Source organism: Oncorhynchus mykiss, chromosome 17 (genome assembly GCF_057628025.1).
Source record: "Oncorhynchus mykiss isolate SJ-2025 chromosome 17, ASM5762802v1, whole genome shotgun sequence".
NCBI lineage: Eukaryota > Metazoa > Chordata > Actinopteri > Salmoniformes > Salmonidae > Oncorhynchus > Oncorhynchus mykiss.
In genome coordinates this window covers 27,767,832-27,792,191 of record NC_143038.1, presented here as the reverse complement: position 1 = coordinate 27,792,191, position 24,360 = coordinate 27,767,832, and the positions used below count along the sequence as shown (strand labels likewise).

General features: G+C 40.8%; 1 protein-coding gene across 3 annotated transcripts in view; it reads left to right on the top strand.

Annotated features, from left to right (window-relative positions):
• The window catches only part of lhfpl4a (LHFPL tetraspan subfamily member 4a), a 70,634-nt gene extending 65,594 nt beyond the window's left edge, over nt 1–5,040 (top strand). For 2 of the 3 annotated variants that reach the window (XM_021568541.3, XM_021568543.3), the window contains one exon: nt 4,541–5,040. In XM_021568541.3, coding sequence (XP_021424216.1) covers nt 4,541–4,594 — 54 coding nt within the window. In that variant the 3' untranslated portion in view covers nt 4,595–5,040. Of the gene's footprint in view, nt 1–2,424; nt 2,461–4,540 lie in introns of all 3 variants that reach the window. The other variant, XM_021568540.3, reaches the window with a different exon arrangement.
• The last annotated feature ends 19,320 nt before the right edge of the window (nt 5,041–24,360 follow it).

The window sequence follows — 24,360 nt, the reverse complement described above, 5'->3', positions numbered from 1 at the left end:
AGGACAACAAAGTCAAGGTATTGGAGTGGCCATCACAAAGCCCTTACCTCAATCCTATAGAAAATGTGAAAAAATGAAAAAAGCATGTGCGAGCAAGGAGGCCTACAAACCTGAGTTCGTTACACCAGCTCTGTCATGGGGAAATGGGCCAAGATTCAGCCAACTTATTGTGGGAAGCTTGTGGAAGGCTACTCGAAACGTTTGACCTAAGTTAAGCAACTTAAAGGCAATGTTACCAAATACTAATTGAGTGTATGTAAACTTCTGACCCACTGGGAATGTGATTAAATAAATAAATAAGCTGTAATAAATCATTCTCTCTGCTGTTATTCTGTCATTGACATGCTTAAAATAAAGTGGTGAGCCAAACTGACCTAAGACAGGGACTTTTTACTAGGATTAAGTGTCAGGAATTGTGAAAAACTGAATTTAAATGTATTTGGCTAAGGTGTATGTACACTTCTGACTTCAACTGTATAATGTCAGAAGAGAAGCTGTATGTATCTAGTTATAGACAAGTTGACCTGAAAATAGCTGACCAAAGTGTTGGAAATTCTAAGCAGAAACATATCTAAATCAGGCAACAACAAAAAATTGTTCTGCCGTCTGACTGTATCCTACAGCGCATTGTCTCAGATTTCCCTTCACATATAAAGTGGTTGCGGATGGGTTATTAGCAATTGCAGGTGGGTGCAAGTGAACAAAAAGCTGATCCGCGCACCACTAGTTTGTTCCAGTGGGAGGAGCTATAGGAGGACTCGTAATGAATGGAAGGGAGTCAAACGTGGTTTCCATTTGCTTGATGTGTATGATATCGTTCCATTCCGCCATTACACTGTTTCTCCCATCAGCCTCTGGTGTTTACAGTGACCTCTGCTGTCCAGGTGGGTTTGCGAGTTGAGTAGAACCACCCCCCCCCCTGCTTCAGCCTGGGTGTTTGTGTTACTGCCTCTACTAACGCAACCTGGTGTTATGTCGGTTGTCTTACCCCTCAGCATTCCACTCGTTCCTGTGAGATGGTCACATGCGCATGCCTCGCTAAGTGATATTCCACAGTGATTTCAATCCTCTCTCATCCCCGCTGGGGGGGACAAGGGAGTGGAGAGAGGGGGGGGGGGGGGGGAGAGAGGTTAGTGGAAACAAAGGTGGTAGCATGTTGTATTAGAATATCCTGGGGCAGAATGCACTCCCACAGGAGCGAGGCATACCGCGAGTGGAGAGGAGCCGTCAAGTCGAGTAACTCATATCACTGAGCCTCTGTCTGCAGGAGAAGCTACAGGACCTGGGGCTAGTGTGTAGCCACTCTGATTCAGATCTGGGAAGAAAAAGAGAAAGAGGGGGAGAGAAAGGGAGCAGAGGAAAATGCTAGCCTAATTACGAGTGGAGCGGTCTTTAAAAAAAAATATCTATTTTTTTTTCTTCTCACAAACAGAAATATGATGTGAGCTGTGAGCACCAGCACTGTGGTCCATGAAAAATGAATTGTTAAAAGTACTAGTAGTGACGCTTAAGGGGAGAAACATGTCCACCTCTTTCTATTCCACAGAAAAGAAGCCGGCGCAATAACTTTTAATGTGCTGGGGGGAAAAAATTCTGCTTATGTCTTAAATGTCTCGCAATGAAAAGGAATCGTACCTTGAATATGTGAATATTTAATGTCAGGGATATTTTAAGAACCGTTTTCAGCATTTTTAGTTTCTGTTCACTTGTTCTGGAAAAAGGCTCATTCTTGGTTAAGGAGGAGGGAAGGAGAGATAATAACCTCAAAGTAGAGACGTCTATTAGAGGAGTGCAGAAATGAACTCCTTGTCCACAGTAGATTGAGTGTCTACCTTGAAAATGCTGATTCATAGCTTCAATCAATAGAAATGGTCCAAATTGAACCCTGAGGCCTTTTTATTTGCACATAGGAGACAACTGTGCTCGTCAGGTGGCGAAAGTAATGAGTCAGCATACAATATGGATAGAGCCTGAGGGCTGGTATTTAATATACAGTAGTAAGCTGATGACACTGCTCTACAAAGACACTCCGGAGGTCATTTTTAATGCAATATCCAGAATTTTGGTCACAAGTACGGTATCCGTATTAAGAAGTCATCCGCTTTGTCTGAGAACTGATGACTTCCCAATATGGATGCCGGACAGCACACCTCTAGGTTAATTTTCACTCTGGCTGCAGTAAAAAAAATCGAAATTATAATTTAGAGTCTACAGAGGTAACCTAGGCACTGGTTGGCTATGTTTCTGCGTTTTTATCAGATTCTGAACCTCTTTGCTATAATAATTTACAAAAACTATGTACATTTTCTTTGTTTATTTAGTGCTATAAATGCTAATGATGAGTAATTGGGTGTGGTAGACAATAGCAGTACCTATTGTTGTCATGACGATGCACAGGGATAACGCTACGTTCCTCCCCTCCAGCATCTCCACCTTGGCTCCACCCTCAGGATGGACGGAGTAAGACCAATCAGCTTCTCCCACTCAATCACAGGGGAATATGACCTTGTCAATCAACCAATGTGCATGTGACTTACCCTAGCATTCACATGGAACCTGTTTGTAGCTGTTTTGGATGTCTTGATGTGACTGCTTCTGTTTGTAATAAGTAGTACTGGTGATTTGTGCACTCCTTCCCTCAACCTCTCCTCATATTTCCTGTGCGTGATGCTCCCATATTAAAGGCATCAATTAGCTTGTCAAAAATAAGTCAGCAAAATAGACATCTAGATATCACTATGTTCATATTCTCTTCTTGATAGAGAAAGGTGATGCCATTTTTTTCATGACCACATCAGACATCTTGACATTGTTCTCTAGATATTTTCTCTAACCTGCTACAGACAAGTTGATACTTTTCTCAGTGAATCAGCATTTTTGATCATACAATAATTCATCAATATAGTTTTTCATAGAGCACAGGTCAGACACCAACTCAAAACAAAATGGCCGACATGTCCCAAACTATTGTAATTAATGAGCTCACAAAGCCTGTCTTTGGAAGGCACTTAGAGATCTCCCCATAAATTGGGGGGAAGAACTGATGCTCCGGGCAAGCAGACCAACCTATGTGTAGAGAGAGGGGCAGCTGGAGTTGGGGGTGAGGTGTAATGTAGTGTTCCAGGTGGAGCCTTAGCACTCCCTGGTATGTTTCCAAAGTGGGGGAGGAATGCGATGACTTAATTCAGTCTGCGCCGAGGCCGTCCTGGCCCCCAGCCAAATGTGACACCTGCTTGGGTGGCGGAGGTAGAGCTGGGCTCTTAAACAGATTAATAACACTGTAATCCCTTTTCTACTCCATCCACCTATTCATCCACAGCCCCCGCCCCTGATTGATTCATTTTTGGCGTAATCTGATTTTCATTAAATTGGCTTGCGTGGAGGATGAGTCATCCTGGCAAAGTGCTACAGCTATTATTATCCTCGCAAGGCACGCTGAGTCGCAAACAGGAAGTTAATGTAGTCTCAGGTCCAAGCGGACTAATGATGTGGGAATAGAGCAGGATGTGACACACTATGTGGTTTGACTCGTTACTTTGAAAGTCCTCGTTAGGCAACATAGCCGTTTTGTACGGAACGTTAATGGCCATTGTGCTTGAAAACGTCAGCTGGATTTCTGTGTATTTTGCAAAGCGTCAAGGACAAAACAAGTCAAGCACATGCACATTGTGTTTATGCAAACACTATTTTTAAAACCAGGCAAAAAGACAATGATAACATGTAAACAAGGAGAGCAGCTGTACGTTCTGAGGCACATCCAAGTTTTGTTATGTGCTGTAGCGCAGTTACTGTGGTTATCACTGTCGCAGCGCTGAGTCCCATTCAATATATATATCAAACATAATGAAAAGTTATATACAAGATGGTCCCATACAAAAACATAATGAAATGTTGTTTTTAGGGATTTGGTCTGAAATGTCAGAGAAAATGTAATCTGTGACCTTTAAACAGTACTGCGTTTGTATGCTTTTTTTGTTTTTTTCATATTCCACACCTCGGTTACTGACAGTGACTCGTGTTTCATGCCCCTTGTGTTGCTCCTTTCTCATCCACAATGACATACCATATCCGCTGGATAAAATGAAAATAATTTCACAGGATTATACAAAATTATGATAATAGCCACTAGAGGAATCAAGTAATTTGTTTTCTGTTAAAGCAAGAATCCGCTACTCGTGGCCACCGCCCTGCTTTGGTTGTGTGCTCGGTTATTTAGTGTTACTGTCCGCCCCAGCACCTTTTGTTATTGGTTGTTTCAGCATGGCGCTGGGATGGACAGTAATACTAATAACTGAGCACACAACACAAGCAGGGGGGTGGCCGGTGGGGCGGCAGTGGGTAGTGAATTCCTGACTCAAGAATAAAATCGGGCATGAATGATCCTGAACCCATTGTGTGAACCTTTGTGTCATTCCCCTTATTCCAGACCAGATCCGTCCATGCTACTTCCTTGTTATTCTCCCATTCTCTCTTTCCCCCCCATGTGTTGCCTTACCTTCTGGAGTCCTCTTACCTTTTTATATTTTCTTTTTTTTCACAGATTGAAATCCGGGAGACCAAGGATCCACGATACGGAGTCCAACGGTTCCACTGAGCACCCCCCCTCCCCCCAACAGTTTCAGACCCTCCTCTTCATCTCCTCTGCTCATTCGCCCCCAAAGACCATAGCTCTTCAGGTCTAACAACTGATCTCAGAGTGGAGCTGTCTGTAAAATAGAACTGAAATGGAAGATATTTAAAAAGAGAAACAATTTGAAATAGAAATGATAAAAAGGAATATGATCAGCTTTATACAACTCCGGGGAAAAAAATTGATATACAGTATTAATTAATTATCACATAATATTACTATAATAAAGGTAATGAAGTTAATGATGATGCTTGCAGCAGGCATATTCTATGAAAATCTACATATTTTTATTCAGAATGGAAAATGAGTCATTTCCAGCTTTAAAAATAACCTTTTAAGAAGTGCATTTGTACAAGTGGGTGCTACTTCTGAGATATCTAATAAAAGAAGACAAAAAAGGAAGAAAAAAACACAAACAAGAATTTTGTACAGCGACAGTAATTTTGAAGACCATCTTTTTTTCTGACAGATTTTCAACTTCCCCCTTTTTGTACATGAGGTCTGGTCCCAGGAAATACAAAAGAAAAAGACGTGTAAATAAGGTGTTTCTATGGAAACAGGGTAGAAATAGCATTTATTACCCCATAATTATCATCCCTTGAAACCCTTCGGAATAGCAACCCCTTTCTGATCATCGTCTTGGAAAAAGGAAGTGTGGATTATCTGCACCATTTCTTCTCTTCTCCCCGTGTAATTTGATCTACCAACATCCTTGAACCAGAAAAGCCAACAGGAGCAACGACAGTGGTAATGGACCGAATTAATTGACAGGCATTGTAAAGAAAAGACTTCACTGCTGTCAACTCTTTCAATCTACAGAATTTCAGTCACAGTCCTGCATCTAAACTCACACTCTTAGGAAAAAAAGGGTTCTGATAGAACCCTTTTTGGTTCTATCACTTGTTTCAAATATGGAACCCTTTTATAGGGTTCTTTGATCAGAACTCCAAGGGTTATTTTTCACTGAAACAAAATTGGTTCCATAACCCTGTATGGTGCCATTTATGAATTATGGTTAATGCTAATAAATTGTCATATTTTTAGCTAACAATATAATTTAATAAACAATAAATGATGGAGAAAAGAATACCAGCATAGTTTTGAGATTTTACTGTCATTATATACAAACATAGTTTGGAAATATGCACTGGTGGCCAAGGAGGCATCTGTTTGAATGATGGGCCACGTCAATATTGGTACCAACTCTAGCTGACTTCTGTATGGAACAGTACAGTAAGGGTTGTTTTCTAGGCTGGTTCCTGAAAAAAAGGACCAAAAACCCGAGTTTAATCTTCAGAAATAAGCATGAGTTGATCTGCCAAAATGAAGACAAAATTGTAGAAGAACAACGTACATAGAGTTGTCAGCAGCAGCCGAAAGAGATCCTCTGATAGTTGGGTTACTGCCAGACTGAGTAAAACAGATAGTGTGTTAAAAGTCATGTAATGATTAACTATTAGGCGATTAGGCTATTGAATCACCAAGACTTATAAATAATGAGGAATAATTTAGATGCATACCTCCTCTGTCAGCCCACTGCCCATCACTTGCATTCTTTAGAGGTCAGCAACAGTCTTCTAATGGCTTCATGAAACATAGTCCCCTCATCTGACTACTGTGAAATACTGAAATAAAAGTAACAATTATCTAATAGCCAATGTCAGGCTGGGTCTGTAGCTCTATTTGTCATATTCAATAATAAAAAGTAATGTTTTTTTGTAAGAGTTACTAATAACTGAGCTAACTAGCTTGTAAAGTGTCTAATTAAACTAGGCTAATTTCTTGTCTAGCTAGCTAGATAACAAATGGTGCTCAAATTCTAATACAACTTTATCTATCTATCTAGAATAGCTAGTTTATCATATGACTGGTGTCATATTTGAATGAAATAATAAAGTTTACTTATTGGAAAATGGAAAAATAACATGCTTATTGGTAGGCTATTTGCAAGTTTAACCACCGTCATGCTGGAATGGCAGTTGGTTTTTGAATCAGAATGGCAGTTAACATTTGAATAGATCATAAGGTTCTACATAGAACCCCTTTTTTTTTTATCTAAGAGTATATGTTTTGATTAAAACACATGATTTATTCTTGCTTTTAGCTAGCATTTAGTTTGCAACAGATTTGTATGAACCTTGCTGTTTGCCACTCCGACCTCGGCAACAATGTTACAAAACGCGAATTCGATCTCCCGCCTGCCATAGTGTTTAAAAATGTCAGACGTCAGCTAGCCATTTTTCTGACCAGGCGATGGATCTCCCCTAAAATGTGTTGGTGTTAAGTCCTTGGTCTTTTTATATTCCTGAATTATCATTCATACCTTCGATTGGGAAAATTGTAAACTTCACAGTCCCAAACCAAAGAATGAGGAAAACCCTAGTGAAAGTTAAACAAGGTTAAGACATGTCTAGCAGTGGTTGCATAACATTAGCTGAACATTTGTTGCTGTATGAAAGAAAAATGAGTCTATCGCAACCTAATGGTACAAGCAAAATAGCCTCTGTTTTTCATACGGTCATCTTAATATCATTGTGAAAGCAGGCCAGAGTACCATAAAACTTAAATGAAACCGTCTCAAATAGCCGCCTGTCCCTTTTAATAACTGGGCAGAGGCACACATTTCAGCGAATAAACACCTGTTTCAAATATACCCCGGGTCTAAATTAATTGTTTACAATGTTACCATGAATTGCTATGAATTGTTAACAAGGCTTAATGTTTGATTTATTACATTAAATAATTCTGTAATGACTCTAAAAAAGGATGGCAATCAGTTGTTACCGCCAGTAAGAGAAACTGCAAGCCTTTGGCTGCTAATAGCTGAGAACTGCTAGCTAACTGGCAAACAAAAGACCCCTAGAAATCAGCCAATCGCTATCTAGTTGCGAAAGTAAGAACTGCCGAAAATGCACACAGTCATTGTGAAGAATAATTATTCTGTCAAGGAATTGAAAAATAATCATTGTTCATGATTTAGATTTTTTTTTACATTAAATGCTGTAACAGCAGAGAATAAAACAATTAATACAAGTCCAATGACGGTAGTGGCTGCCCATTATTGTGTATCACTTATGAACCATAATTTATTCACATTACTTTAATAAAATATTTCAGTTGCTGTGTATATTAGTTGTTTTAGGCCTATTTGACGACTTTATTTAATTCCAAGTCATCTCATCTCTATAGAGCTGCTGCCTATGCTCTCTGACAAAATCACTATTTTGGTAGTTTCTTCCTCTCGATCAAACCACACAGACCAGATAAGTAGGCATACAATGGATTATGGTAATTGTAGTTCATTACCACGTTTTCTGCACTGTTGAATATTGGCCTGTTGGAAACTACATCTCCCTACTATACCACGCAGTTTGCGCTTGATCTGATTTATCTCTAGCAACTAAATAGAATTCTAATAATTGAACCGACGTTGGTCAATTAGATTTTAGTTAATCTTTCAACACTAGATGTTAGACCCTGACACCTTAGATGCCCAGAGATTTTCTCCTACACTTTTCACAGATCTTCTTACTGTAAGGCTTAGCTGCAGGTCAAATTACATACAGAGAATTGTAGGTCGTCCCTGCCCTCGAATCTTAAATCTGCACCAACATCGCACACGGTGGTTGATTTGATTCCATATCTAACCAATGTGAGCTCACCATTTTTGGATCACAGATCCCATTTTTGGATCTCAGATTAAATAAATACAGGACATCCCAGGGTTGTTCTCCAACGGTGAGTAGACTAAGTGTCCCGACATGTCTTGGGTCAATAGAACTGGTGTCATCTTGAGGTCAGTGAGGTTGACCTCTTGTGCTGCAACACCATCGTAATGTCTTGCCTGGCTAGACTAATGGGATGTTGGATGTGGAGCAAAGGTTATCAAAGCGGTCTCTTTAGGTGGTGGACAGACTCCTCTGTGGTGCTTTTCCAACCCAGCAATGTCCCTATACCTTAAATCCCCCATACTTGAACTTTGAACCTCCAATATAGATTAGGAAATGGAAGTGCGCCTCTTTTGAGATGTAGCAAATAACAAAGGAGAATGAGCTTACGAAGAACAACAAAGGGAGAGGAGGAGGAACCCAGCAAAATGGCAGCAAAGCCTGACAATCAAACACAGTCGACGTCCTACTGTAGACATCAAGCAGAGACAGGTACTCTTTCTTTGCCCCTCTCCTCTCCTTAACCCAACACCCCTTCCTCTGGCTCCCGTGGATCAGCCGTTCTAAAATGAGGACTTAAATGCAAAAATATGTTTCCTTGGTAGTATTTGAATGAATATCATCAGTGTTTTTTTTTTCTCCCGGGCCATTGCCAGACCGATCGTTTCCGTTTAGCGGGACTCTTTTGAACGAAAGTGTGTCGTCCTCAGGCCTTTTATCCACCTGAGGGACTTGGAGACTAAATACTGGTGTAACAACTGACCACAGAGGGATATGAATGGGGATATGAAAAGATAGAACAAAAATATATATCATTTGGTGTGCTTAGTATCACTTTCCTTTCACTTGTTTTCTAAATGTATGTTCTCTTTTCTGGTTATGTTTATAAACAATATGTTGGGGGGGTACCTCATGGTTGAATACTTGGACCCTTACAAATATTTGGAGAGTTTTATATTTTGCAGAGCGTCCAGTATTTTGTTCCCTCACTAGGCGCTTTTGTTTTGAACAGTGCCATGTGGCTCGTCTTTCATTAGGAGCTTCACTGGGCTAGTCTCTTGTAAACCACTCTTGCACCCCATTGGCCTGACAGCAGCAATGACAACATCCTGATGGTTTCCTCAGGACAGAGCTTCCAAAGGGTCACTTTAGTCCATATATTGCACTACTTCTGTCACCCTATTCCCTATGTAGTCCACTACTTTTAAACAGAATCCCTTCTTTTGACTAGGACTCTGGTCAAAATGAGTAGAGTACATAGGGAATAGGGTAACAAAAGTAGTGCAATACAGTATATAGGGAATAGGATGGCATTTCAGACGCACCCTTTGTATAGCCTTTTCAAAGCAGATTTCTACTCTCATCCCAGCCTCAAATGAAATGTGTATGTAACAGAGGAACTTCTGTCTTCTCCATCTTGCATACAGCCAAGTTTATTGAAATTTATTGGGATGGTTCTAATGGGAGACTATTTCATTTTTGTATTATCCCTCTTGTTTTACTGTGACTTACATCAAATATCTCTGAACCTCTTTATTATGAATCTTTTTTTTTTAATTTTTTTTTTACAAATTTCTATTGGCTACAATGAAACCTGTCAGCAAACTGCCATATCAATTCTTTAACTTGACGATATGAGATCTGGTATGATAACTGACACAAACATGTACAGTGCATTTGGAAAGTATTCAGACCCCTTCACTTTCTCCACATTTTGTTACGTTACAGCCTTATTCTAAAATGGATTTTAAAAAAATTACAAATCCTCATCAAATCGACACACAATAACCCATAATGACAAAGCGAAAACAGGTTTTTCAAAAAGTTTGCAAATTTATTAAAATAAAAAAAACTGCTACATTATTTACATAAGTATTCAGACCCTTTGCTATGAGGCTTGAAATTGAGCTCAGGTGCATCCTGTTTCCATTGATCATCCTTGAGATTATTCTACAACTTGATTGAAGTCCATCTGTGGTAAATTCAACTGATTGGACATGATTTGGAAAAGCATACACCTGTCTATATAAGGTCCCACAGTTGACAGTGCATGTCAGAGTATAAACCAAGTCACGGGGTCGAAGGAATTGTCCGTAGAGCTCCGAGATAGGATTGTGTTGAGGCACAGATCTGGGGAAGAGTACCAAAATGTTTTTCTGCATCATTGAAGGTCCCCAAGAACAGAGTGGCCTCCATCATTCTTAAATGGAAGAAGTTTGGAACCACCAAGACTCTTCCTAGAGCTGGCTGCCCGGCCAAACTAAGCAATCGGGGGAGAAGGGCCTTGGTCAGGGAGGTGACCAAGAACCCGATGTTCAATGACAGAGCTCCAGAATTCCTCTGTGGAGATGGTTGTCCTACTGGAAAGTTCTCCCATCTCTGCAGCACTCCACCAATCAGGCCTTTATGGTAGAGTGGCCAGACAGAAGCAACTCCTCAGTAAAAGGCACATGACAGCTCGCATGGAGTTTGCCAAAAGGCACCTAAAGACTCCCAGACCATGAGAAACAAGATTCTGATGAAACCAAGATTGAACTCTGGCCTGAATGCCAAGTGTCACATCTGGAGGAAACATGGCACCATCCTTACGGGTGAAGCATGTTGGTGGCAGCAGCATGCTGTGGGGATGTTGTTCAGCGACAGGGACTGGGAGACTAGTCAGGATTGAGGGAAAGATGAAAGGAGCAAAGTATAGAGAACTCCTTGATGAAAACCTGGACCTCAGACTGGGGTGACGTTTCACATTCGAACAGGACAACAACCCTAAGCATACAGCCAAGACAATGCAGGAGAGGCTTCGGGACAAGTCTCCTTGAGTGGCCCAGCCAGAGCCCGGACTTGAATCCGATCTAACATCTCTGGAGAGACCTGATAATAGCTGTGCAGCGACGCTCCCCATTCAACCAGACATGGCTTGAAAGGATTTGAAGAGAAGAATGGGAGAAACTCCCCAAAGACAGGTGTGCCAAGCTTGTAGCGTCATACCGAAGAAGACTCGAGGCTGTAATCGCTGCCAAAGGTGCTTCAAAAATGTACTGGGTAAAGTGTCTGAATACGTATGTAAACGTGGTATTTCCGTTTTGTATTTGTAAAAAATTGGCTAACTTTTCTAAAAACCTGTTTTTGCTGTGTGTGTGTGTGTGTAGAAAGATGAGGGGGGAAAAACTATTTAATTAAATTTTAGAATAAGGCTGTAACATAACAAATTGTGGAAAAAGTCAAGGGGTCTGAATACTTCTGAATGCACTGTATGTTAGTTATATGATCTGTTATTTGATTCACACTTTGACATGTTCTACTGAAATTTGCCAAAAATGACATTTTAAATTCTATAAATAGTCTTAGTGTCTAGCATCCCTACAGATGAGTCTTATGTCAAACCACACTCCCTGAGATGAGTTTGTGAATTCAATATACAAGATATGCTGTACCAATTATCAGGTTTCCATCCAACCTTTTCAGGTGAGTAAAGTACATGTCCAATAAAACATTTCATTACAGGCCTGATGGAAACGGAACATTTTTCAGTCAACTTTCCAAATGTTGACAAAACAAAATACGATAGACATCTTTTTGTGTAGGTCAAATTCATTATGCGAGAAATGGCGGTGGAAGCGCCATTATTCGCAAATATTGATATCATAACCATTGTATCGAAGTAAAGTCACACAATGATATGTTGTGTGGTCCTCCCTCTACAACTTGGGAAAGCATGCAGTTTATTAGGGTACAGATTAAATTAAATTTCACAGGGTGGCGAAAGTGCACGGTGTTGAGCTTGATGCTCCTTTCCAATAAATATTGAGGGTCTTATTTTGGTGAAATGATGATATTTATTTGACAAATACAAATAATTGAATCGTCTGGGTTTGAAATACAAGACTGCTACAACCTAATTGGCTGAACGCGGAGCGCAACATCAGGAAGTAGCATTCCTAGGTATTAACGACTAGCATGGTGGAGGAAAATTGTTTCATAAAGAAAGTATGCATATTTTCCCCGCCTTCTCGCCATTAAATTAAGTTGAAGCCTTTGTAGCCTGAATGGCGAATGCTTTATGTCGGAACCGGTCGCAGGGGGACGTGAGTGTATTACCGGCTGTGCATATCAAGCCAGACGATAGAAGAGATCCATAAGGCCCACTAGTGGCTGCCAAGGGTAGGTAGTCACATGCACTGTCACTTTTACTTAAGAATCTGTTTTTCTTTTTCTTCTTTCTCTGATCAAAATGTGCCAAAACAAAACTGAAATTGTGGAATACTTTGTATGTGCATTACCTGTTGAATGCTTTTCCTTTAAATATTTTTTTGTTGCTTTGCTATAGTCGTAATGTTATTTTCTATCGTAATGAGATGAAGTGATGTCTCTTGATGTTATGAAAATGGAATGTTTATGCAAGATTGTGCAGCAGGAGAGTCCACCGTGACAGATATTGTCACACACCACTTTAACATTGTTAGTGTTGTTGTTTTAAAGAAAAAAATGAAATAAATCAATTGAATATTATGCTTTCCATTATTTAATATTATGGTTGAGACACTGAAACTCTCTGGAAAAACTAATAATGCATTCAGCCAAAGCAAACTACAACACCATCTAGTAGCATTTAAATAATGATGTATCCGACGGCTACTGTAACTTCATTTGTATTTATTCCTGAGGGCCTCTGCTATGACATTTAAGTACTTTGAGATTTGTTTGGGATACCTACTATAGTTGTTACTGCCAGACCCTGACACACATGGTTTTTACTTAGTTTTCAAGCTAAAATGATGTTACTGTATTTATTTGGGGATGAATCTATGAATAATCTATGAAGACAAGCTGGCTCAGCCTGGCTGACAACTCTACTACACCGTCCTAAACGGCCTTTCCGCGTAGTCAACCTGGAACAACATTTATATCCTATGAATTATTCACCACTTACAACAGCTACCACTGCTTAAAACGGTCGGATGTCTCTCTCCATCTCTCCACTACACCACGTGTGGTAAATGAAGTGTGTTACTCTGTACAATGCACACCTACAGTTAAGACATCCGATGATTGGTTAACCACATCAACCATTCTTACTATAGTCTATTTTTAACGTTTTTTTAAATAATAATAATTTAAATAAAGTGTAGGCTAATTATTAATAATTTAATGGATTCATATAGAGAGGAATGAGATGGGGAAACAGATTAGGAAAGTCACAGGGTGGGTTGCTCCATAGGGCAATGTTTAGTCTAGAGTCCGCACTACCACCGGACCAACTCTGGCACCACCTAAGTAAATATAGTCTAATCAATTATTTCAAGCCAATCTTTTACAGGGGTCATTGGTACTGGAAGGGGGGTGGGGGGGGGCAGAGTGGGTGATGGAAGGACTATGCTGATGATCTTCTGATCTCATCTGTTTGAGAAGCGGCAGGGTGTGACAGAGTACTACATGACCAAGCTTCCTCCCCAGGGCTGCGCTATGTACACTTGGGGGATCGGGGATCATAGACATGACCCTTTCCAATATGTTAACCCTTGTTGTGGGGAGGTTTGGCTATGGCAATGGTTTTTTGGGGGACTTCCCACCACAATTTCTGGGGACCCCAATAATTTCTCGTGACCGCACCACAAATATAATGACACAACCTTAAAAAACAGTAGATTTCGATTTTTACATTCACAAATAACCTTACATTCATTGTATTTTCATTTTCTCAAGAGCTGCTGAAATAAATACATAAATTCTCCACTCCTGTTCCAGAGACAAAATTTTAAAAAATTGAATAATTTTACTGCAAGTGGGAGAACTTGAACAATTGGTGGCTGACTAATTACTTTTTTGCCCCACTGTATATAGCGTCACGTTCATTTTGTTTAGTTTAAGTGTTCTTCGTTACAATGAACGTGACATTAACCCACCAAGCAAGGGGTTTTTGTTTGGAGGTCAATGACCACGTTTACATGCAGAATACGGTTAGTAGTTCATATCCCGCTTAAGGTCTTATTCGGGACAAGCGGTTTACATGCACCTTTGATATCCCGCTCATGAGTATCCCTGTAGCCATGAATAAACAGAATATTCCTCATTTAAGTTCATATTGGTTAAATGTAATAGTAACTGAAAAATGGACACTGACTGTAGGCCTATAACCTCTCAGCTTAATATACAGTACCAGACAGCTTTGCACACTCTTGGCATTCTCTCAACCAGCTTCATAAGGTAATCACCTGGAATGCATTTAAATTAACAGGTGTGCCTTGTTAAAAGTTAATTTGTGGAACTTCATTCCTTCCTAATGCGTTTGAGCCAATCAGTTGTGTTGTGACAAGGTAGGGGTGGTATACAGAAGATAGCACTATTTGGTAAAAGACCAAGTCCATATTATGGCAAGAACAGCTCAAATAAGCAAAGAGAAACAACGATCTATGATTACTTTAAGACGTGAAGGTCAGTCAATCCGGAAAATTTAAAGAACTTTGAACATTTCTTCAAGTGCAGTCGCAAAAACCATCAAACGCTATGATGAAACTGGCTCTCATCAGTACCGCCACAGGAAAGGATGACCCAGAGTTACCTCTGCTGCAGAGGATATGCAGAGTTGGTGAACGGATGATCTCTGCATGTGTGGTTCCCACCGTGAGACATGGAGGAGGCGTGATGGTGTGGGTGTGCTTTGCTGGTGACCATGTCGGTGACACAGCAATCTGCAGTGATACGCCATCCCATCTGGTTTGCACTTAGTGGGACTATCATTTGTTTTTCAACAGGCGAATGATGATTACTTTAATTGTGTTTCTGGTGTCCTTTGACAGCTCTTTGGTCTTGGCCATAGTGGAGTTTGGAGTGTGACTGTTTGAGGTTGTGGACAGGTGTCTTTTATACTGATAACAAGTTCGAACAGGTGCCATTAATACAGGTAACAAGTGGAGGACAGAGGAGCCTCTTAAAGAAGAAGTTACAGGTCTGTGAGAGCCAGAAATCTTGCTTCTTTGTAGGTGACCAAATACTTATTTTCCACCATAATTTGCAAATAAATTCATTAAAAATCCTACAATGTGATTTTCTGGATTTTTTTCTCAGTCATAGTTGAAGTGTACCTATGATGAAAATGACAGGCTTTTTAAGTTAGGGAACTTGCACAATTGGTGGCTGACAATACTTTTTTGCCCCACTGTAACACGAGTGCTGAAACAGGCAACTACACATAGACAATAACCCACAAAACCAACATGGAAAATGGCAACCTAAATAGGATCCCCAATCAGAGACAACGATAAACAGCTGTCTCTGATTGGGAACCAATTCAGGCCACCATAGACCTACATTTACCTAGACATACCAAAACCCCATAGAATATACAAAAAACCCTAGACGGGGCAAAAACACACATACCACCCTCGTCACACCCTGACCTAACCAAAATAATAAAGAAAACAAAGATAACTACGGTCAGGGCGTGACAGTACCCCCCCCCCAAGGTGCGGACTCCCGGCCACAAACCTAAACCTATATGGGAGGGTCTGGGTGGGCATCTAACCTTGGTGGCGACTTAGGTTCTGGACGCCGCCCCCCTTCTTTACACTGAGGGCTGGGGACCCTCGATGGGGACCCCGGGCTGGGGACCGTCGCTGGAGACCCCGGGCTGGGGACCGTCGCTGGAGACCCCGGGCTGGGGACCGTCATGGGAGGTTCCGGTCTGTGGCCCGTCGCCGGAGGTTCCGGTCTGTGAACTGTCGCCGGAGGTTCCGGTCTGTGAACTGTCGCCAGACGCTCTGGACTGGGTACTGTCGCCGGACGCTCTGGACTGGCGAGGCGCACTGTAGGCCTGGTGCGTGGTGCCGGCACTGGTGGTACCGGGCTGGGTACACGCACCTCATGGCGAGTGTGGGGAGCAGGAACAGGGAGTACTGGACCCTGGAGGCGCACTATAGGCCTGGTGAGTGGTGCCGGCACTGGTAGTACTGGGCTGGGTACACGCACATCAGGGCGAGTGCGAGGAGCAGGAACAGGGAGTACTGGACCCTGGAGGCGCACTGGAGGCCTGGTGCGTGGTGTTGGCACTAGTGGTACTGGGCTGGTGACATGCACCTCAGGGCGAGTGCGGGGAAGAGAAACAGGATACACTGGATCGTGGAGACGCATTGGAGATCCAGAACATAGAGCTGGCTCAATACGTCCTGGCTGGATGACCATTCTAGCCTGGCAAATGCGAGGAGCTGGAATAGAGCGTACCGGGCACGGTGGAGACACCGTGCGCATCTCTGCATAACTGACCAGTTACATGCTCCCCACGGTAAGCACGAGGAGTTGGCTCAGGTCTCCTACCTGACTCAGCCAATCCCCCCCCCAAAAAAAATTATCTTGGGGCTGCCTCTCGGGCTTCCGTGCTAGCCGTGTACCCTCATATCGTCGCCGTTCCTCCTGTGCTTTCTCCACCTGCTTCCATGGCATGGTCTTGTCCCCTGCCATTACCTCCTCCCAGGTCCAGGATGTCCTCCACTCCTCTTTCTCCCGGGTTCACGATGTCCACTCCTCTTTGGCACGCTGCCTGGTCCTTTTTTGGTGGGTTATTCTGTCACATTCGTTGTAACGAGGAGACCAAGGCGCAGCGTGATTTGAATACCTTCTTCTTATAATAACGAAGAACACTTAAACAAACTAACCAAAACAACAAAACGAACGTGACGCTATATAACACGAGTGCTGAAATAGGCAACTACACATAGACAATAACCCACAAAACCAACATGGAAAATTGCAACCTAAATATGATCCCCAATCAGAGACAACGATAAACAGCTGTCTCTGATTGGGAACCAATTCAGGCCACCATAGACCTACATTTACCTAGACATACCAAAACCCCATAGAATATACAAAAAACCCTAGACAGGACAAAAACACACATACCACCCTCGCCACACCCTGATCTAACCAAAATAATAAAGAAAACAAAGATAACTAAGGTCAGGGCGTGACAGTTAAACAATTAAAAATCTCCACCTGCTGGAGGGAGAATGATTTTCCGGCTAGTTGGGCCGCTCTCTTCCTCTCTGGTTATAACAGGGGTTGGAGCAAAAACCTCCAAGAGGGTAGCTCTCCAGGAACAGGGTTGGAGAGCCACGTTCTAGTGGTTGAAGTATTATATAGCAAGTAGGCCTAAGTATTTTGTGCAAATGGGGATATGATGACATGCTTAGTCATAAAAACAGTAACAAGATGCAGCCACTTGCCATTAGTGGGAAAAACAAAAACAGAGTGTGTTTTATTTTTGGAATCTAAAATAATTAGACATATTAATCTATTTTATATTTATTTTATTTTCATAACCATTGCAGAATAAATTATTTACTTTTCTGGCCTTGATGGGTTCATATTACTTAATTAAGTAGCCATAGGCCTAAAATAAATTACCATGCACATCTCTCATGTAATATGTAAATAGATATGTAGGCCTAAATAGATCGGCTATTTCAAGTTTTGCTGTTTGTGAACCCATCGGCAGCACGGTGTATAGCCAACATACACATTTAACATTACAGAGGTGAACATCAAGACAGTTGATATTTTACATTGAAGTATGTATGCTACTATTGTATGTAGCCTACTGTGATTTAAACATTTTTGAGGGCTAGACAATGTTTCAGAATTTGCGGGCTATATTTAGGTTGAGGAAAAGTCGATGCAAAACATTGTTCAATTCAACCGTTCTGCTGACAGGTCCAAAAAATGTGCCATTGTTTTATTTTTCAGAAACTGTCACAGTCCTTTGCCAAATAAAGCATATATTGCTCCAACACAGTAAATTGACTGGTAGCTTCATATAAATGTAGCCTATTTGATAGTATGGGTAGGCTATAGTATTGCTCTGCGATAGGAGCATGACATCATAGGCCTAAACCTATTTAATCTCAGAGCCTAGACCAAGGCAGGAGGACATAACACAAAATATTGGCATAGAAGTTTGGGCTCCTACCACATGAGGTTGGTGGCACCTTAATTGGGAAGGACGGGCTTGTGGTAATGTCTGGAGCGGAATCAGAGGAATGGTTTCTACCATTCCATTTGCTCCGTTCCAGGCATTACTATGAGCCGTCCTCCCCTCAGCAGCCTCCACTGGCCCCTACTTTTAAATTGTTTCCCATATATACAGTGCATTCGGAAAGTATTCAGACCCCTTGAACTTACAGCCTTATTCTAAAATTGATCAAATATTTTTTTCCCTTATCAATCTACACACAATACCCCATCATGATAAAGTGAAAAGAGGTTTGTAAATGTATTAAAAATATAAAAAACTTAAATGCCTTATTTAAATAAGCATTCAGACATTTTGCTATGAGACTTGACATTTCTATAAGTCCATAAAAATTATGCTGATTCATGATTTTGACTGGCTGAGAAATGCTGCCTGCCTCATCCCAACTCCCGACCCCTACATGGTCATTACTATGGGACAGCTGGAGATCGAATTTCAATATTGAAACAATGTTGCAAATGTCAGAGAAACAAGTTTTATACAAATCTCTGCTATTGAAAACCAAATAATTGCTAGATATAATGAAATGGGAGATAATGTCTACATGCTTTTTACAGTGGAGATCAAGTTTATAAATTGTCTGGCTGGGCGGATGAGACAGTGGATTGGGCAGTGAGATGGAACAGAGTAAATAGGAATTTCAACGTCATAGCATTATCCAGTGGTAACTTGTGGAAGAGACACCAGCTGCGCTTTTAACCAATCAACATCCAGGATTAGACCCACCTATTTATGTATAACAAAAAATTGATGATGAAGTTGGCTCTTTTACAATGGGGTGAATGGGAAAGAATGTTTGTTTTCCACAATTTGTGGGCGTGGTCGATAATAATTCCTTATTATTACGTGAATATCAATGACCCATGTTAAATTTGAAAGAATCACTGCAAAATATCCCAACATTCTGCCCACACCACTACAGAAATGCAATCAAATATGCCATTGCTCTATATTTTACAGACTGCAGTGGCCTAATTCTATTAGTGCCAAATTATTCAGCAAATAAAGGGCGGTTGTCACCATAAAAGGTGAATGGATTTTTAATCGTTTTACGACAGGTCTGATTTATAATGGGTAACATGCACATGTATGGCTTGCGCCAAGTTTATAAATATATTTATGTGCAAGTGCAGTCTTTTCAGAAATTGCACATGCAGATACATTATTTAGTGTGAAATTGCAACAGTTCTAAATGAGGCTGCATGTGCCATTTTTGATAAGAATATCTAAATAAAAAAATATTGATATTTATAAACTCAGCGCATGCCATACATAGGCCTACGCATGTTTCCCATTATAATTCAGACCTGTTGTAAAACGGTGCGGGTGTGAATGAGCATTAAAACTCCATTCACCTTTAATGGTGACAATCACCCTTTATTTGCTGAATAATTTGGCACTTTTGGAATTAGGCCACTGCAGTTTGAGCTTTTATGGTGACAATAACACCCTTATTGTCACGCCCCGGCCTTAGTTATCTTTGTTTTCTTTATTATTTTGGTTAGGCCAGGGTGTGACATGGGTGATTTATGTGTTTTGTCTTGTTTTGGGTTTTTGTAGATTTATGGGGTTGTGTTCTTTTAGGTGTCTAGGTAAGTCTATGGTTGCCTGGATTGGTCCTCAATCAGAGGCAGGTGTTTATCGTTGTCTCTGATTGGGAGCCATATTTAGGCAGCCATATTCTTTGGGTATTTTGTGGGTGATTGTTTCCTGTGTCAGTGCCACACGGGACTGTTTCGGGTTTTCATGGTCCTTCTTTTGTAGTTGTGTTCATGTTTGAGTTTTCCTATTAAAACCATGGACACTTACCACGCTGCGCTTTGGTCCTCTCCTTCCCAGGAAGAAAGCTGTGACACTTATTTGCTGTATACTTTGGAAGTATTGTAATCGGCATATACTGTATTTCCCTTTATTAATTTAATTTACATTATCATTGCAGAATAAATTCCTGCGATGGTTTCATACTCACACTGGTTTCATACTCATGTCACGAAATAGCCTATATGCCTACAAGTTTGTATCATGAAATAGCCTACATGCCTACAACAACTTAGTATAGGATTGGTGGTTCCAGTTTAGATGCTTAAGGTAGTCTCATATCTGAATGCAGGTTGCGGGTGAATAAACATTGCAAATGTTGGATATCCCCACTCTGTCTGGATTCCAATAGGAATTACACATCGACTTGCAGGCCTAATTTGCCTGTAAACCATGTGTTTTAGGCCACTGTATTAGGGTAATTAGGGTTATGAATTATGTATTGTGTTAAGGAATTGCATTTTAATGATAACATATTAGCTTAGGATCTCACTTGGTGAAGGCCACATGACTGAAAATGGATGAATGCAACAACCATGTCTCTGTCACTAACAAATATTCTACAATTCACTCAAAAGGCACTCTGGGAAATATTCAAATAAGGCTTTACACTAAGCAGTGTGTTAATTGAAGACTGAAAAGTGTGGACCCATATGGACACTGGACCCGTGTTCAAGTTAACACTCTCAGTGTTGATTTAACACTGGAGAATTTGCTGTGAAGGTATCAGTGAACAATCAGTGAACCATAACAGTACATTTAACACTGACCTGTAGGGTAAAAATCTAATTTTAAGGTGTTAAATACAAGGTATCAGTTAACAACACCATAACAGTGTAACTAACACAGAGTTAGTGTAACGCTGTAATGCCACTGGTGTTGGAAAGTATTGGTGTTAAGGGGCTTCGGCGGGTGGAGTAGTGGAGAACAATTGGAGGGATACTTAGTAGCAATGCAAATATCATGGTACAGCTATATGGACACTCAATCACTATGGTACTTTTTAATGGTAAATTTACAAACATATATTGTGATAAATAGATTTGAAACTTCTATCACATTATGGTAAATGGTGAAATAAATATAGCCAGTTAGAATTGTAATGGCTTAGCAGATAATAAGAAAAGAATAACGATATTTACCTGGCTCGAAGAGAATACATATAATATTGTTTTCAAGAAACTCATTCAATAATTTTAATTATTTATATATTTTTATATATTTATATATAATTATAACATAATTATATATTTTAAAGAAATATACTTCTCCCATGGGCAAAGAAACTCAAAAAGGGTTAATAATAATTAATATTAATTAACAGTCATTTTGATCTGAATATGCAAATTGTCCAAACAGATCCACAAGGTAGATTGAGGATTTTAAATATGTTATTGGACTATAAACAGATATGGCTCATTAACCTTTACGGAAACAAATAGTGATGACCCACGCTTCTTTGAAAATATATATCATACATTGGCAACCCTCCAAGCAATACAAGACTCTATTGTTATGGCGGGAGATTATAATACTGTTTTAAATACCTCTATGGACCATAAAGGAAATCACACTACAAACCATCACCCTCATGCTCTTAAGGAAATCATGAATGTCATGGATATATTGGGACTAGTGGATATATGGAGGTTGAAATATCCTGACCTAGTGAGATATACATGGCGGAGGAACGTATTCAACAAAGATCAAGTGTAATATATTATAATAATAAAGCAAACTGGATGGAATATGGGAAAAATGCACCAAATAATTTTTTATCTTCAACATAGGAATGCTGCCAAAAATAATTTACTGAAACTTGAAGTATAAAGATCCAGTCCATTCAAATAAATTGTAGGCCCCTTACACTTCAGTATTGTGATGCAAAAATTCTAGCAAAATGTATAGCACATGGAATTAAAATCGGACATTATTCATTCTAATCAGACAGGTTTTTTACATGGACTATACATTGGAGATAATATAAGGCAAGCACTAGAAACAATAGTACACCATGAAAATCTGGGAAACCAGGCCTGGTTTTCATAGCTGACTTTGAAAAGGCTTTTGATAAAGTACGACTGGAGTATATACACTGCTCAAAAAAATAAAGGGAACACTAAAATAGCACATCCTAGATCTGAATGAATGAAATATTCTTATTAAATACTTTTTTCTTTACATAGTTGAATGTGCTGACAACAAAATCACACAAAAATTATCAATGGAAATCAAATTTATCAACCCATGGAGGTCTGGATTTGGAGTCACACTCAATATTAAAGTAGAAAACCACACTACAGGCTGAACCAACTTTGATGTAATGTCCTTAAAACAAGTCAAAATGAGGCTCGGTAGTGTGTGTGGCCTCCACGTGCCTGTATGACCTCCCTACAACGCCTGGGCATGCTCCTGATAAGGTGGCAGATGGTCTCCTGAGGGATCTCCTCCCAGACCTGGACTAAAGCATCTGCCAACTCCTGGACAGTCTGTGGTGCAATGTGGTGTTGGTGGATGGAGCGAGAAATGATGTCCCAGATGTGCTCAATTGGATTCAGGTCTGGGGAACGGGCGGGCCAGTCCATAGCATCAATGCCTTCCTCTTGCAAGAACTGCTGACACACTCCAGCCACCTGGGGTCTAGCATTGTCTTGCATTAGGAGGAACCCAGGGCCAACCGCACCAGCATATGGTCTCACAAGGGGTCTGAGGATCTCATCTCGGTACCTAATGGCAGTCAGGCTACCTCTGGTGAGCACATGGAGGGCTGTGTGGCCCCCCAAAGAAATGCCACCCCACACCATGACTGACCCACCTGTGGACGTCTGGCCCTCATGGAGTCTGTTTCTGACCGTTTGAGCAGACACATGCACATTTGTGGCCTGCTAGAGGTCATTTTGCAGGGCTCTGGCAGTGCTCCTCCTGCTCTTCCTTGCACAAAGGCGGAGGTAGAGGTCCTGCTGCTGGGTTGTTGCCCTCCTATGGCCTCCTCCACGTCTCCTGATGTACTTGCCTGTCTCCTGGTAGCGCCTCCATGCTCTGGACACTACACTGACAGACACAGCAAACCTTCTTGCCACATCTCGCATTGATGTGCCATCCTGGATGATCTGCACTACCTGAGCCACTTGTGTGGGTTGTAGACTCTGTCTCATGCTACCACTAGAGTGAAAGCACCGCCAGCATTCAAAAGTGACCAAAACATCAGCCAGGAAGCATAGGAACTGAGAAGTGGTCTGTGGTCGCCACCTGCAGAACCACTCCTTTGTTGGGGGTGTCTTGCTAATTGCCTATAATTTCCACCTGTTGTCTATTCCATTTGCACAACAGCATGTGAAATTTATTGTCAATCAGTGTTGCTTCCTAAGTGGACAGTTTGATTTCACAGAAGTGTGATTGACTTGGAGTTACATTGTGTTGTTTAAGTGTTCCCTTTATTTTTTTGAGCAGTGTATATATATATTGTATATATATATATATATACAGTGCCTTGCGAAAGTATTCGGCCCCCCTGAACTTTGCGACCTTTTACCACATTTCAGGCTTCAAACATAAAGATATAAAACTGTATTTTTTTGTGAAGAATCAACAACAAGTGGGACACAATCATGAAGTGGAACGACATTTATTGGATATTTCAAACTTTTTTAACAAATCAAAAACTGAAAAATTGGGCGTGCAAAATTATTCAGCCCCTTTAATTTCAGTGCAGCAAACTCTCTCCAGAAGTTCAGTGAGGATCTCTGAATGATCCAATGTTGACCTAAATGACTAATGATGATAAATACAATCCACCTGTGTGTAATCAAGTCTCCGTATAAATGCACCTGCACTGTGATAGTCTCAGAGGTCCGTTAAAAGCGCAGAGAGCATCATGAAGAACAAGAAACACACCAGGCAGGTCCGAGATACTGTTGTGAAGAAGTTTAAAGCCGGATTTGGATACAAAAATATTTCCCAAGCTTTAAACATCCCAAGGAGCACTGTGCAAGCGATAATATTGAAATGGAAGGGGTATCAGACCACTGCAAATCTACCAAGACCTGGCCGTCCCTCTAAACTTTCAGCTCATACAAGGAGAAGACTGATCAGAGAGGCCCATGATCACTCTGGATGAACTGCAGAGATCTACAGCTGAGATGGGAGACTCTGTCCATAGGACAACAATCAGTCGTATATTGCACAAATCTGGCCTTTATGGAAAAGTGGCAAGAAGAAAGCCA